General features: G+C 45.6%; 1 protein-coding gene across 1 annotated transcript in view; it reads left to right on the top strand.

Moving 5' to 3' along the window:
* PTCD3 (pentatricopeptide repeat domain 3) overlaps positions 1-15,983 on the top strand; it is a 33,429-nt gene that overhangs the window by 7,376 nt on the left and 10,070 nt on the right. The window contains exons 7-16 of the mRNA XM_018568436.1: positions 86-209; positions 1,453-1,565; positions 2,761-2,816; positions 4,822-4,909; positions 5,657-5,717; positions 7,046-7,128; positions 9,139-9,277; positions 10,569-10,619; positions 14,056-14,142; positions 14,557-14,585. Of these exons, the coding sequence (XP_018423938.1) occupies positions 86-209; positions 1,453-1,565; positions 2,761-2,816; positions 4,822-4,909; positions 5,657-5,717; positions 7,046-7,128; positions 9,139-9,277; positions 10,569-10,619; positions 14,056-14,142; positions 14,557-14,585 (831 nt within the window). The remainder of the gene's footprint in view (positions 1-85; positions 210-1,452; positions 1,566-2,760; positions 2,817-4,821; positions 4,910-5,656; positions 5,718-7,045; positions 7,129-9,138; positions 9,278-10,568; positions 10,620-14,055; positions 14,143-14,556; positions 14,586-15,983) is intronic.

Below are 15,983 nucleotides of genomic sequence, written 5' to 3'. Positions count from 1 at the left end.
GAGGACTGGGATGCGAAGGGGGGAGATGGAGGGTAAACCTGCTGTGCCACTGGCAGATTTCCATTGCTGAGATTTCCATTTCCAGTGCCTGATGCCAGAGAATATCCAGCTACAGATTGAAGGGATCAGCGAGGAAGCCTTGACCGAGCGTATTAAACTCAGAAGGATGAAAGAGTCCGTGGACATGTACGATCAGCTTCTGCAGGCCGGTATGTGATTGAGTGAAATGTTCGCTGTGTCTTTTGTTAACGTACACGTTGATATCCAGACTGATCTACCTGTGAAGGAACTATACCTGACTGTACAGCTGGACTCAGTTGGCCTCCATAGTCACTCTGGTTGTATAAAGCTGTCCACACTAGGTGACGAGGGAGCATGGAGCCGGCTTTCTGGACAATCAGGAAGCTGGGCGCTGTGTAATGACGCGGCGCCTGGCTTCCTGATTGGCCGGCAAGCTGGCTCCATGCTCCCTTGTCATGAGGTGACGATGGGGCATGAAGTCGGCTTCCCGACCAATCAGAAAGTCAGGTGCTGCGTCATTACACGGCGCCTGGCTTCCTGATTGGCCAGCTTCCGACCAATCAGGATGCTGGGCATCGTGTCATTAGACGCTGCCCGGCTTCCTGCGTGGCCAGGAAGCCTGCTCCATGATCTCTCGTCACCTCATGACAAGGGAGCATGGAGCCGGCTTGCCGGCCAATCAGGAAGCTGGGCAGCGTGTAACGACACGCTGCCCGTATTCCTGATACTGGAAGTGTCGGGCTAGGCATTGGAGCATTTGGGCGAGTACAAGTACTCACCCAAATACTCACCCAAATACATGCAAACTCCATGCAGATAGAGTCCTGGCCAAGATTTGTAACAAGGACCCCATTGCGCTAACCACTAAGCCTCTGTGCAGCCTAGACTGGAGTTGGGAGGGCCGGAGTAATGCACTTTTTCAAACACTGTGATTCACTCTACAGTCCTATCTGGCTGCTAGACTGGTCCTTGCAGACTCTTCTCCCCTCGGCTGGCTCTGGTGGTCTAAGGACCCGTGACGACATCTCATCTCATGCAGTCCATTACACGAGTAGCTCCATGACTACCAGAAAGTGCTAAAGCTTTGCCCAGTCATTCACTTCTAAGATGGATTTCGATACATTAACCATGTGTCACCCGTGAGTTGGCTTTGCCTGGAATGAAGACATAAGAAGAACAAACTGATGTGACACCGACACTATAACATCTCCAGAGTCTGAGCACATTAGCCTTTGGGGTTTTGGTTTTTTTTTTGCTAGTCAGCTGCTTTTTCTTGCCTGAGTATAACCAGAGACTCCCAATGCAGAACAGGTTTGCAGAAATACAACCAATCGGCTTCTCCCATGAGAGGATGCGAGAGCCGTGTTTGCACCAGCATGTCCTAATATGAACTATAGAATGGGAAGCTGATATTATTCTCTTGTGTTGTAGGAACTCCAACATCTCTACAGACAACGAATAGACTTCTGGATCTTCTGTGCTTCTATGGAGACAAAGAGCCCACAGAGGAGAGCCAGGCAAATCCAGACCAGGAGAATGAAAACGTAAGTCCCTATTGTAGAGTGTGTGTGCGCGCCCCTGTTGTAGAGTGTATGTGCGCGCGCGCCCCTGTTGTAGAGTGTGTGTGTGTGTGCGCGCGCGCGCCCCTGTTGTAGAGTGTGTGTGCGCGCGCGCCCCTGTTGTAGAGTGTGTGTGTGTGTGCGCGCGCGCGCCCCTGTTGTAGAGTGCGTGCGCGCCCCTATTGTAGTGTATCGTATGGTACCAGGGTTTACAATAATTTTTTAAGAACTCCACAGTTTTTAAAAGTTAACCCTTCTGGTGGTGATGCCCCTGCACTGCAAGGGTTAAGGGCTTGTTTCTTTTAGGGGTGAAAATAAAGAAGATATACTCACCCAATCTTCAGTTCCATCTGGCTGCTAGACTGGTCCTTGCAGACTCTTCTCCCCTGGGCTCTGGCGGTCTAAGGACCCGTGACGTCATCTCGTCTAATGCAGTAAATTTCACGAGGACGCCGAGGGACATGTCATAGCTGCAGTGGAGGGGGAGAGGGGTGAGTGGTCACTGCTGCAGGACCGAGGACTGGGTGAGTATTCTTTCTTTTTTCCCGTAGACCACAAGAAGCACTTAACTCGGGGTAGCCCCACTGTAAGGGTTAATTTTTAAAAATCCTTCTTCAATAAAGTGATACTAAGCTCAGGAGTTAAACCTTAAAAATACATTCAAGTACCTGAACTATTACCAAAAATGTATGTTATTTGTGTATCACTCGGCTGTAGATCCTGAAATCATCTCTGAATTGGTGCTGACACTGTCCTTCCTTCTGGAGGGTGACTACTTCTGTTCCCCATGGTCCCTGTGTGTGTTGTAAAGTAGTCACTGCTCCAAGCTCACTCCTATGATGGACTACAATCTCACATTTAGTTTTCTCACTTGTATTGAGATTGTAGTCCATCCTGGGAGTGATCTTGGAGTGAGGCTACTTAAAGGGAAAGGGGCCCCCCTAAAACAGGATATCAGGACCAGTGCTCAGGGGACCAGCTGATTCTGCAGGAAACTAAAACTGTTACACACCCAGGAGCAGCGTCCATTGTAAGTGATTTCATCAGCATTTGAAATAACTTAAAAAACCTTCTGACTTTATTGTCTGTTGAAAAATAGAATGTACCTGTGATCTGTAATCGCCATTTTCAGCCCTGTCATCTGTATTCTGAATCTGATGGGATGACATTTTATTTTCAGGCACAGGATCAGAAGAGCCCAGAGTCAAAGTATGTGTCTCAAGTGACGAGTTGGAGGTAATGAACTGTTTATGAAGCCGTGCCAACCCACCATTTATCTATAGACATTCAAGGTCAAGGCTCTTGGGGGGGTACCGGGGAATGTGAGGTTCATGTATTTTCACTGAGCGTATGTTTCAGCTTTTATGACGTTTATTTTATGGCTCCTTCTCACCACTTCTGTTGAGCTGCATTGCTCAGCTCATCAACAAGCTGAAATCCATTGTTTCCAATAGGCTTAGTTCTGAGCAATGAGTTGTGTTGGTGTGCGCTGGGTGAAGTTGGAACAAGCAGCATTTAGGCCTCGTTCACAGGCCAGAACGCACTGCCTCACATTGCGGTCGGCTCACTTTTTTGTGGGGCAGGAGGGGGCGGGCCATGGAAGTGAATGGCAACCGTAGCCACGCCCTCTGGCCGCAATGCGATAGGCCGCACGGGATCCCAAGGCACATTACGCTTTCGATTCCTAGCGCAGTTTTTTTCGATCTAACATTACATTACGCCTGCGGTCCGGTCCGATCATAATTCTGCAAGCACTGGTACATTTTGTGGGGGGTGGCTGCGTTGCCTTGCAGGGTCCTGTGGTGCCCCGCCATATTCACCATTGCATGTGCACTACTGGCTTGGGACTTCTGCAAAATGCCCCTACAGTGCATGTGTCAGCATTTACAGACGGCGCTGAAGCTTAGGACAGCAAGCCACTGCCCTGCTCCTCCTCAAAGAGAATAGCTTGGCAGCAAGTTGAGACTGAGCTGTGCCTTCATGTCACCTTTGTGTGACGTGCTCAGTGTGGGGGACTCCCTGACCGGAAGTTCCGGGAGGCAGCTGCTGTGAAGCTTACAGATTAGAAGTGTTTGGGCACATGTATGGAGAAGATACTTTTACTGGGGAATCTTTTCTTAGTTGATCTGAATATACGAATGTAAAAAAAAAGCGTCTGTAAGTGGACTTGCCTAAACACACGCATGTGAGCAGATGCACTACTGACTTGTATGTGTGGCTCCCTTGCAGGGGATTTGCGCAGGAATTTATGCTGCGCGCCCCTAAAAATGCTCCTCCGTGTGTTTTCCCCTTTAAATCAAGCAAAGCTAAAAGATTTCCGGGTTTTTGGCATTCACAGGTTCTAGTCTGCTGTTTTTAGTCGGGTTCTCCGTTGCAGGTAACAACATTGTGTGCGAGAGCTGATTTGTCCACCACACATAGAAGAACATGTTAGAAGCAGCGGTCTTCTCTTAAAGAAGAACTCCAGGGAAAATGATTCTTAAGCCTTGCACTGCAAGGATCCAGTGCTCTAGGTTCAACAATAACAAAGTTCTAGTCACCCGATCCTCGAGTCGGCTTGTCCAAGGTCCAGTGAGTCATCACGTTCTATACACGGGGGGAAATTTATCAAAACTGGAGCGGAACAAATCGGGAGCAGTTGCCCACGGCAGCCAATCAGCTTCTCTCTTCAGTTAAGATTTGAAAATGGAAGAGAAGCTGATTGGTTGCCGTGCACAGCTGCTCCAGATTTTGTCTGCTCCAGTTTTGATAAATTCCCTTCACTGTCTATAGGATGTCAAGGGACTAACCATCGCTGCAGCAGAGGAGAAGACAGGTGGAAGGGACCAACCTAAGAGCAAGCCAGCTCGGAGGATCCGGGGAGTATAACTTTGCTATTTTTGAAGCTAGACAAAAACGAACGGTTAACCCTTGACGTGTGGAGGGAGTCCTACTGCGAGAGTTCATAATAATTTTTCCCCGTAGTTCTGCTTTAATACTGGCCAGAATCCTTCTAGAGGACTATTTGTTTTTTTTTCTTCAAAATTAAATGCAAACATGAAAAGGCGGAAACTAATAAACGACTTTTCATTGTGTGTATCTAATACTATTTTCCTGCAGTTCCCCTTTCATAGTTTTCAGTCATATTAAGTCTTTTTATATAATAAAATGAAGGTAGAGCAGTGGTGAACAGTCAGAAGTAGGTCTGTGTATTATTATTGTCTCTGTCTTGTATTATATTATTTTTTGTTTGGCTTTTAAGGAAGAACAACAACGCAGAGAGAATCTTTAACCTGATGCCGGAAAAAGACGCGCATTCTTTCCGAACTATGATTCGAGGAATGGCGAAGGTATCTATCACCTAGTGATGGGCCAGGATTGGCTGGCCACATTAAAGGGAAACTATTGTGGTCTTTGGAAATTTTTATTTACAGGTGTATTATGAAAATCCTTACAAATAATGTATGATAGGGTGCTTCTCTTCTTCTGTGAGCTCTAGCTCTGGGCTTGTCGACTGCCTGCTTTGACTGGATTTGGGGAAGGGTGAATCCAGTTGTGGGTGTGAGAGAGAGACCCGAAAATTCTGCCGTCTGTATATGTAAAACCCGACTCTCGCCCTCCGCCTGCCGGGACCAGTACAAAATATACAAGAAATATTGATGTGGCTAATAGTCGGCACACGGTATGAATCCACATAGCCAAATCCTCTTTATCAATTTACAGCGTAGGGAATAACACCAACTGTGTCAAACCCACTTATGCGTTTCAGTCCCCAAGGGCCTTAGCCAGTACGTGCCAGTATGTTTAACACACTTGGTGTGTGAAACTTAGAGTAGACCTGAAGCCAAAACTTTTTTTTACAGTTTGGAAAGTGTAACCATAACAGGAAATGAGAGGAAATCCCTCCAAAGTGAGTGAAAGTGTCCCCCTTGGAAGATTTCTCATCTATTCCAGACAGCAACAACAACCCAAGAGATGTCCTAATCCCTCTCCACTCTATCCAAAACGAAAAAAAGTTTTAGCTTTAGTTGCACTTCCATCAGGCAGCAATAGTGTGTGTGTGTATATCATTTTCTTTGTCAAATTCTTTTTTGCAGCATGGAGCGTTCACCAAGGCGTTTGACATGTACACAGACCTTCTTAATAACAGGCTAACCGGTGAGTCTGCACAGCAGTCAGGGAAGACAAATATAAACTCCGATATAAGGGCTACCTCCGCACTGCAAGGGTTAACTGCTAATTTTGGTCTAGGGGCTGAAATAAAGACTGATCCTCAGTCCCGCTTGGCTGCTAGACCGCTCCCCACAGCCTCATCATTGCATCTAATGCAGCTGGCCCACTGCAAGGGTCATGGCATCTAATGCAGCTGGCCCACTGCAAGGGTCATGGCATCTGATGCAGCTGGCCCACTGCAAGGGTCATGGCATCTAATGCAGCCGCCCCAGTGTAAGGTTTAATTTTTCGATTGCCTGGAGTTCTTCTTTACCCCTTGGCTACTGGAACAATTTTTCTATGTTTTGCAAACACATGTTAAAATCTGAATTTTCGGCTAGAAAACCGCTTAAAATCCCCAAACAATGATTTATTCTCTGAAAGCAGAGGGCCGGTAGAATAAAAAATAATGCTAGTTGCAATTTTTTTATGTTGCACAATATTTGCACAAATGTTTAACCAATTGATATTTTTAGGAAAGAATACACTAAAAGGAACTAGAATACCCAGTTTTACTGGGAAATATAAAAGATGGAGTTGCATCGGGTAAATAGATACCAAACATGCCAAACCTTCAAATTGCACGTGAAATGGCAAGAGACTACAGCACCCAAAATTGCCCATAAGTGACACTTTGACAGCCTTTAGCCCTCATTAGTTTAAAGTTAACAGTGAGTGATGGCCCTAGAATCATTGCTGTCACTCCAATGTATGTAGAAATATGTAACGTGTGGCGCATGTCAATTTTGCACTTTATTGCGATCACATAAGGGGGTTTACAAGCTGCCCTGTGTGATAGAACACAGGAAGTGACAGGCCATCTTTATGGAGACATCAAGGGTCTATTAGATGTGCTTTTTTCCAGATACCGGATGTCCTATGGACCCCACTGAAGCAGATCGTGATTCTTCTCTGTCCACAGCAGTCAGAGAAATGGCAGACTGACACCGGTAGTGACAAAATCCTCGTCGCTTCTGGTTTCAGTAACCACAGACAGCAGGGCTGTGCTGATCTTCCTCAATCCACCCACCATGCCGGTCCCGGGGCCCATGCTTTTCAGCCCTATACAAGTAATGGGGTGGCTCTACAGCAGCCTGAAAACTTGTTTGTAAAAGCCGACAGTCGGCTGAAAAATAAAACATTACCAAGGTTTGTGTTATGTACAGCGGTACTAAAGTGGTTAAAGAGATCCCGTTGCAAAACTCCAACTGGACCCAGAGGCTTCAATCTGAAATGGATGGACTTTGTAGATGGTGTTCTTTCTCTCTGTGCAGGAGACGTACACACATTCAATGCTCTCATCGCAGCAACTCCAGGAGTGAAAAGTGAAGGCAGGGATAGGTGTGCTTTGATTGTGGTAAGTAAAGCAATTGCCTTGCGGCTCACTAGTAATCCTGGTCTTTGTATTGAGAGCTTGTTGTACTTGTATATTGTAGTCAGTCAGTGGCGGAACTACCCGTGTCGCAGAGGTCGCGGCCGCGACTGGGCCCTGGAGTTCTGCCACTTGGAGGGGGCCCATGTTACGCCACTAGACAGTGCAGATGATGCTGCAACAACCTCCTGCCTACCAATCACACACAGAGCAAGCCCGACATAGATAAATCACAATTCCAGTAGTAGGAATAATGAGATCCAGACCTGCCTGGGAGGTTTGGATGTGATTGGTGATGCAGGAAGAAGAGAGAGGACGATTGTTACATTATACAGATTATTAGGATGTACATTACTCTATAATACTCTATAAATGTATGATTGTGGCCATTGTACGCATTAGAACATGAACATAGCTGTGCGTTTTTAGCATGCTTGCTGGTTATTAATCGCTGCATACGAACATAAGTACTGTGGAGCTGAAGGTTCTACGGCAGGGGCGGCCACAATTTTTCGTCTGCAAATGACGAGCTCAATGAGATCTACCAATGGAAAAACACCTGCATTCAGGGGCGGGAGGGGGCGTGGCGGTGCATTGAAGTCAGTGGCACCGCAGGCAGGCCCCTCGCCCACAGTGAGATCGCCTGAACCCAGGCACATTAGTGCCTGCGTTCTAGTCCAGTGCGATCCGCAAAAATGCTGCGAGCACTATTTTTGTAAATCGCACTGGACCAGGGTGCGGGTGATCGCACTGTGGGCGGGGGGCATGCCTCCGGTGCCATTGACTTCAATACAACCGCACACCCCCTCCCGCCCCTAAATGCAGGGAGTCGGCCGGCTTACATTCCAGTGCGTCCTAGAGGCCCCGGCGTCTTATCCTCCCGTAGTGCTCGTGTGGCTGATGTTGCACATGGGGAGAATTGTCCTGCCCCTTTCCATCTGCGGCATCTAACACATTCAGCCGTGGGAGCATAGCTGTAGCCAGCTCCTATTGCGCCCGAGAGAAAAAAACCTTTCCCAACAGGTGTGTGATGTCACCCAGCACCCTGCCTCCAGGATTTTTTGCACCATTTTTTACTATTTTTTTTATTTTTTACTGTTGGGGGGGGCTTTGGGGAAATATTAGGGGTCAACTGCCCCCTGATATTTCCCCTTTTAAAAATAGAAAAAGAAATTGAGGACACAAAGTTCTCAATCCCTTTTTCTGCAGCCTCTATTCTAAATGAATGGAAAGCACAGAGGCTCCTCCCATTCATTCAGAAAATATTTTACTATCGTCCATTTTCTGAATGGGGAGGAGCCTCTGTACAGAGCGCTACTCCCCATTGAGAAACTCATAAATGAACGGGACGTGATGTAAATCACATCCTGTTCATTCATTTATAACTGGGGACACATATTACTATGTGTCCCCAGTTATTTACAAACACTGGAGTGATCAGACGATCGCTCCAGTGTTTGTCCTGCACAGAGGACCGGTACAAATCACTGATATGTACCGATCCTCCACCGCTCGGCCACGCACACAGGGGATCAGCTTCTCCCATGGATCCCCCCTGCTCTCCCAGGCAGAGGCAGCGGGGGTTCCGACACGAAGCACTTTAGCCGCAGGGGGGAGATCCAGACCGAGCGTCTCTCTCTCCACCGCTCGGCATTAGTTCTGTGACAGCGGCTCCGTCCTCCGCCCTCCCCTGCCGCCGGTTCCTTCACTTCTTCTCGGATCCCCGCTGCATACAGATGAGGAGAGCAGCGGGGATCCAGAGAAGCCCCACAGGTGGGAGGAGACGCTACGCGATCGACTTGTAGATTGGGATCGACCTTATGGGCACCCCTGTTCTACGGGTTCATTTATAAAAGTTCACCGGAAAGATGGCATTCTTACGACACTTTAGCCCCTAGATGGCGCTGACGAGTTTAGGACATTTTTATAAATGAGCCCCCGTAGTGTTTCCTGTCCACGGCACCCCCCGTGATACTATCTTTTCATTCTGTGCAGGATCTGATCAATCAGATGGTTCAGCAGAAGGTTCAACCAAACCTGCTCACATTCAACGCCATCCTGAACAGCCTGCGGAGGACCGGCCTAAAAGGAATGGCAATGCAAACAGTCAATGAGATGAAAGCTTTGAATATAGGTGAGATGCACATTCATTTTCATACTGCGAATTCCAATAAAAGACTGTGGGGGGCATGTGATCATTGCTGACCCGAGAATCTATGGCAGTCCTCTGCACCTAGATCTGATTGGTGCATTGTAAGAGATATAAGCTTCAGACTGGTGTTTTTTTTAGATTCGGCATCCACTGCACTTATTTTTGATGTGCAGGGGATGCTATAAATAAGTTCCATATTCCTAGTGCAGTTAAAGTCCAGACCAATGTTTAGCTTCAGACACAGCGGGGAAGGATTATCTGCTGTCTGGGGAGATGTTAGAGATTTTCCCTCACTTCCTGTGTTGCTGACAACCGTTTCACCATACAGGAAGTGATGGCAATCTACAACAGGGACACAGGCAGAAATAAAAAATCTGGCAGGAGTGCTAGACTTCCCTTGTACTACTAAAGAAAATCAGACCAGAGATTCTGCACTTTTTGAGCCCTCCTACTGCTTAAGTGCCCGAGGTGGCCGCCTCTTCTGTGTACCCTTCAGCCTTGCCCTGAGTGACGGAAATTCTCAGTGGCTCAGATAGCCGTATACAGCTGTCAGAGGTTCTAACCCTTCCCCACTTTATCCCAAACTGAGAAAAGTGTGTTTGCTCGACATACACTTTAAACTGGAACAATAAGTATCCAACTAAGTCTTCTGCTCATTCCTGGTTGGACAGAGTAAATGATTCTAAATAATTGTCCAATGAGGAAGCAGGAAGAAGAGAGGTGACACAGGAAGCTAAATTGTTTAGCTGGGACTGCAGAACATCTCTGGCTGTGCAGTGTAAAACGTGTGATAATCCATAGGATTGGCTGACCGCCTACTTTACACCTCTGATGGGCGTTGGGAGTCGGAGAACGGTTGATCTGCTGGTTCTCAGTCTAAGGCCCCGTTCACATGTAGTGACGTATCGCGCGATTTCCGCCGCGATATCGTGCATTTTTGCAGCGTGATATCGCGAGAAGTCGCCGGCCAATGCTATTCAATGGAGCTGTCTTAACTCCATGTCGCTCGTCGCGGTCGCAAGTCGCTTCTACCGGACCCTTTTTTCGGCGGATTTTGCTTTTTTTCTATGGAGCCCGACGGAGAAGGTCGTGCTACCATCGCTGGAACGTCGCCCCGAAAGTCGCGCTATCCCGGCCGCTGCAAAGGTATGTCGCTACATGTGAACGGGGTCTTACTGGACAAAACGATCTATATGTATAGCTGAGGTTTAGCCTACGCATTGCTCATGTAAGTAGATATAGACCTCTGATCTTCTTCTTCTTCATTTTCTAGAGCCGAGTCTCGCAACATTCACCCACTTGTTGGCGATATTTTATAAAGGAAGTGAGTACATGGATTGCATGCTCTGTTGTCTTGTCTTCTGTCCAGTAAACCAAGAAAAAGGGGGTTGACTTTGACCTATCGATGTAACCAAAGAGGAACTTTACCCACCAACTTAAAGTCTCCCAAAATTGTTTTTAAGGCATGCCAACTGCTCTGCATACTGATATGTAATCATCTTCCACTCATTAGGCAAACAAACATAATTTGCTTTTTATTTACAGTGATTGTTTTTCCACTTCCTGGTCCTCTTAGGTATTAGTGATGTAATGTGTCCAAGGGTTGTATCCTGGGAAGGTTACATGAGCAGAGCATTGCTGGGAAATCTCATCTGTAATCTCATGAGATCTCAGGGAAAAGCATTTGCCTCCCCTGAGATGATGTGCATGGTCACATGTCTTAGTCACATGTGCCAGAGTTCCAGGAAGTAAAGGGAGATCCTGCCGTTAGTTAAAAAAAAAATGGTCACTGTGAGACGTAGGGGGAGGAAAAGAAAAATAAGGTATACAAAGAATATAAAGCTGGCAATAAACTAGAAGTGTGTGTTTTTATATTGTCATTACTAAACATTTCTAAAAGTGTCCTTGTTGTCATTCCAAAGATAAGGGTAAAGTTTCTCTTTAATGTTTCCAGTGCTTATTTCAGCGCTCAACCAAACTTTCACCAAAGCCAGATGGCTAGTTTAATAGCTGACCACATGTGCAGCAACTCCAATCCAAATAGGGGCTAAGAAGGCGCCTTCCTTTGCTGTAAGGGATCGGGGGGTGTAGTTCTGCTTTAATGGTTTCAAAAACAGTTTTAAAAAATCATTTTGAGACAAATTTAGGTTTCTTTTGGTGGTATTTAATGAGCTTCTTTTCTTTGTTTGTGTTCTGTAAAGGAAATATGACCACAAAAATGTGAAAAAAATAAACTTTCTCTTTCTGTTTATAAAATATAGCAAATAAAAATGTCAGGACAGTAGAAAAACTCCTGTAATGACCTCTTTTTTGGAAAGTAGACACTCCAAGGTGATCTGAAATTTTGTGGAAATGAAGCAACATGCCGGTATTGAGAGGGTTCAAACATGGAGCTTGGTAATGGTGCACCAGATACATTATTATGCAGGTCGTACACAGAAGGAGGTGAAGGGTTAATGTAAAGGAGGTTAAAGGGTTAAAGTCCTAATAGGTTGGACTTGATGGACTAATGTCTTTATTCAACCTCAAATACTATGTAACTATGTACAGATGGGCAGGATTAAGGAGGTGAAGGGGTTAATGTACAGGTGGGCAGGATTAAGGAGGTGAAGGGGTTATTACACACGTCAGAGCAGAGACAGCATAGAGCTGACATATACTGTAGAGGAGAAGGGAAAAGGGGTTAAATATTATTACAAACGTTCTTTTTGCTGCTGCAGCTTGTTCTCATCAGGAACTGATGAACGGGTGAGCCTTCCATTCATTGGTTGCTTTACTCTCCCCTGAATCTGTTGTAAGAGGAAGGGGAGGGCTTGGCAATGTAAGCATTACCATGTGATCGCTGTGATAACCAATCACAGCGATCACAAGGCACAGAACTTGTCCGATTATCTACTGACCGCAGGAGCAGCGGCTTCCGCACCAGTACAGGTTCATCCTTCCGAACCAAATCAGTAGTGGACCGGCCGTTTATGTACAGTGGCCGGTCCACAGCAAGTTAAGATGATGCTTTATACAATTTTAAAGTCATTTTTAGAATCTTTATTTAGCAAATATTCATAGAGGGAGTTTTTATGATACAATTTAGCTTGCTGGGCTTTATAGAAAAGTTGGACGCTGTCTGCCCGGTTGCCGCCAGCCTGTGTGGACTAACTAATCCAGAGGGCCCATGTGTGCTAGCAGAGAAGGTGGACTTTCCCACCACTCGGTCGTTCAGCCCGTGTAATCTGATCTCCCTTGCTATTCAGAGCTATTTTACAACACGGCAGGAATGAGAGGAGCAACATGTGGTATGTCTGGAGCTGCTGCAAGTGGTCCATATGAAGTATTCATGTGTAATATGGACAACAAAAAAACGATTTTAATTAGAGGTGCATCGAAATGGAAATTTGAAAACCGAAACGAAACCGAAATAAAAAAAGTCAGACGGAAACCAAAAATGTTTTTTATTTTAATTTTTCCTATTTTTTTTATAAACTTATTAATGTTTTTGTATTTATTCATTTATTAAATATTTTTTTCTTTTAGGGGCTTCGGGGAAATATTAGGGGTCTAAAAAGACCCCTGATATTTCCCTTTCAAAATAGAAAAAGAGATTGAGGACACAGAGTCTTTTTCTGCAGCCCCTGTTATCAATGAACAGGAATCCTCTATACTGAGTGTTCCTGTTCATTCATAACATGAGGACAGAGTGTGTTACTATAACTACAACTATGAATGTACAGGAGGGGATGTAGATCACTCCCATTCATTCATAATTGAGGATGCAGTAACCATACCATGTCCTCAATTATGTACATGCTATTTTACAACACGGCAGGAATGAGAGGAGCAACATGTGGTATGTCTGGAGCTGCTGCAAGTGGTCCATATGAAGTATTCATGTGTAATATGGACAACAAAAAAACGATTTTAATTAGAGGTGCATCGAAATGGAAATTTGAAAACCGAAACGAAACCGAAATAAAAAAAGTCAGACGGAAACCAAAAATGTTTTTTATTTTAATTTTTCCTATTTTTTTTATAAACTTATTAATGTTTTTGTATTTATTCATTTATTAAATATTTTTTTCTTTTAGGGGCTTCGGGGAAATATTAGGGGTCTAAAAAGACCCCTGATATTTCCCTTTCAAAATAGAAAAAGAGATTGAGGACACAGAGTCTTTTTCTGCAGCCCCTGTTATCAATGAACAGGAATCCTCTATACTGAGTGTTCCTGTTCATTCATAACATGAGGACAGAGTGTGTTACTATAACTACAACTATGAATGTACAGGAGGGGATGTAGATCACTCCCATTCATTCATAATTGAGGATGCAGTAACCATACCATGTCCTCAATTATGTACAAACACTCAGCGATCACCGACTCCTTGTACCCGCTCTCCTCTGTCACACGTTGTCACAGGAGGCCGAGCAAGCGGTGCAGGGAGGTGAGCTCAGCCTCCTGTGACAGCGCTGGCTGTTTCCACACACACACCGCTCTGCCGGACTGTGATAGGAGGCAGCGCTCGGCCGGCTGTCACTTTCTCTCCGCCCCGCTGGGAAGCAGAGCAGCGCCCAGCGGGAGGAAAGTAAGCAGGGATGCGCTGATGTATCGGCAGGAAAATTGGCCTTTCGGCATTTAGCCAAAAGTGCCATTTTCGGCCGATATGTTTCGGAGGCCGATATATCGGTGCATCCCTAATTTTAATGATATGAATCGGAATCCTTATTATTATACTGCTGTTTGCTAAATGTATTTATTATCTGCTTGTCAGGTGATTCATCATCCCAGGCTGAAATTCTTGAAGAGATTCTTGACAATATCCAAGGAAAGAGCTTCACAGCCCAGGATCCTGATGATGGTAATTTTGGTTGATTTGTTTTTATAGCCTGTTATCTTTTTTTTTTTATATATATATATCTATATAGATATCTAATAGATATATAGATCTATAGATATATGATTTTTACATCATACAGGAAGATGTTGAAGTCTATAGGCTCCATTCACAATGTGTCTGGTGCTCTAATGTAACCATGTGACTGTAGTTGTCACATCGTATTGGAGTTTGCTAAAAATAATTGCCACGTTTGGCAGAATAATTATCCTTTTATGTTTGTGATTTGGACCTTATGTCTTCAAGGTAAAGCAGCCTTCTAATACAGTGGCCACTTGCAGAATCAGGGACGGCCTATATGAAACAAGAAATGATTTCACATCTGGCCAATGACTTGTACATTCATTATTGAGTAATTGTTTTTTTCTCTTTTTCCAGTGAAATTCTTTTCAGATGCAATCAAAGTGGTGAGTACAACTGTGAACTTGTTATGCATCCTGTTCATGAACTCCGGGAAAATCTAAAACATACCCTTGTAGTGGGGCGTCCCCCGGCACTGCAAGGGTTAGATGTTTGTTTTATCTAGGGGGCTCAAATAAAGAAGTTGTACTCGCCTGATCCTCAGTCCTGCTGGGCTGAAAGACCGGTCCACGCAGCCTCTTCTCAGTGGCCGGTGGTGGTCTAAGGACTGCTGACATCATCACGTCTTATGCAGGTCCATAGACCTGCATTAGTTGTGAGGACACCGAATGATATTCCATAGCGGGAGCAGAGGGGAAGAGAGCTAAGTGCTGACTGCTGCGGGACCGAGGATCAGGTGAGGAAAACGTCTTCATTTGACCCCCTAGACAAAATGCAGTCAGTTTAGGTGAGTTTATTTCCCCCACAGTTCTTCTTTGAAGGGGAACTGACCTCTGGAAGTTGTGCCGAAAAAAGAAAGGCAGAGGGCAAAAGACTACTCACCAGTATTTTTTGTGCTCTGCCTGCTGCTAATCTTTTCCACATTACTCACTTAACGACCCTTGTGTCTCTGTGTGGAGGCGGCCATGATGGTAGAGGGGCTCTGCTTCCTCATATCAGATCTGCCACTCCAATGACTGATAGCCAATTAATCTCTAATAATCAAGAAGCAGCAGGAGAGGTGGAGGGAGTACAGATCCCCAAAATGGATGAAGTAGAGGCCGGGAGATCCTTGCACTGCGTGTCCCTAGGTACAGCTTCCTCTCCAGCAAGGAGAACAGTGAGCAACATCACTTCAAATCTCCTGGGACCAGCAGTCACACTGCAGATATACAGCAATGAGACTGCAGGCAAAGGAAGTTCTCTGCTGTTTTTCAGGAGGAATTTAAAGGGTAGTTCCACTTTCCTCGGGTGAATTTGGGAAAATTGAATTTCCCCCACCAATCTGCCACCTCTCCCTCCTCTGCTGCTCTTATCTGTCAGCGAACGCCCCTTCCTCTCCAGGGATGACAGTGTCGGACCCTTACACCGTACACAGCAGCCCAGCCCTGTGATCGGTATTTTAAATTCTGCTGGCAAATGACGAGCACTCATTGGTCAGTGAGAAACACTTCTGACCAATAAGAATCGCTTCTTGCCAATGAGTGCTCGCCATTTGTGAACTGAATTTGAAACTCCGACTGCAGGGCTGTGCTGCTGTGTATGGGCAAGAGCAGCAGGGGGGCAGAATGGTGGGGGTAGTTCCATTTTGCCCAAATTCGCCTGGGAAAGTGGAACTACCCTTCAAGACAACATAGCTTTTTCAGGTTTCTGTTTCGGCACAATAAACATTTCTAGATGTTCCTCTTAAGATGGCGGGTCTTCACGTTGTGAGTTCAGGTCTACATAAGTTTGACCTGGACACG

This window comes from Nanorana parkeri, unplaced genomic scaffold, assembly GCF_000935625.1.
Source record: "Nanorana parkeri isolate BGI_ZX_2015 unplaced genomic scaffold, ASM93562v1 scaffold1188, whole genome shotgun sequence".
NCBI lineage: Eukaryota > Metazoa > Chordata > Amphibia > Anura > Dicroglossidae > Nanorana > Nanorana parkeri.
The sequence above is the reverse complement of the archived record's forward strand: the minus strand, read 5'-3'. Positions and strand labels throughout refer to the sequence as shown.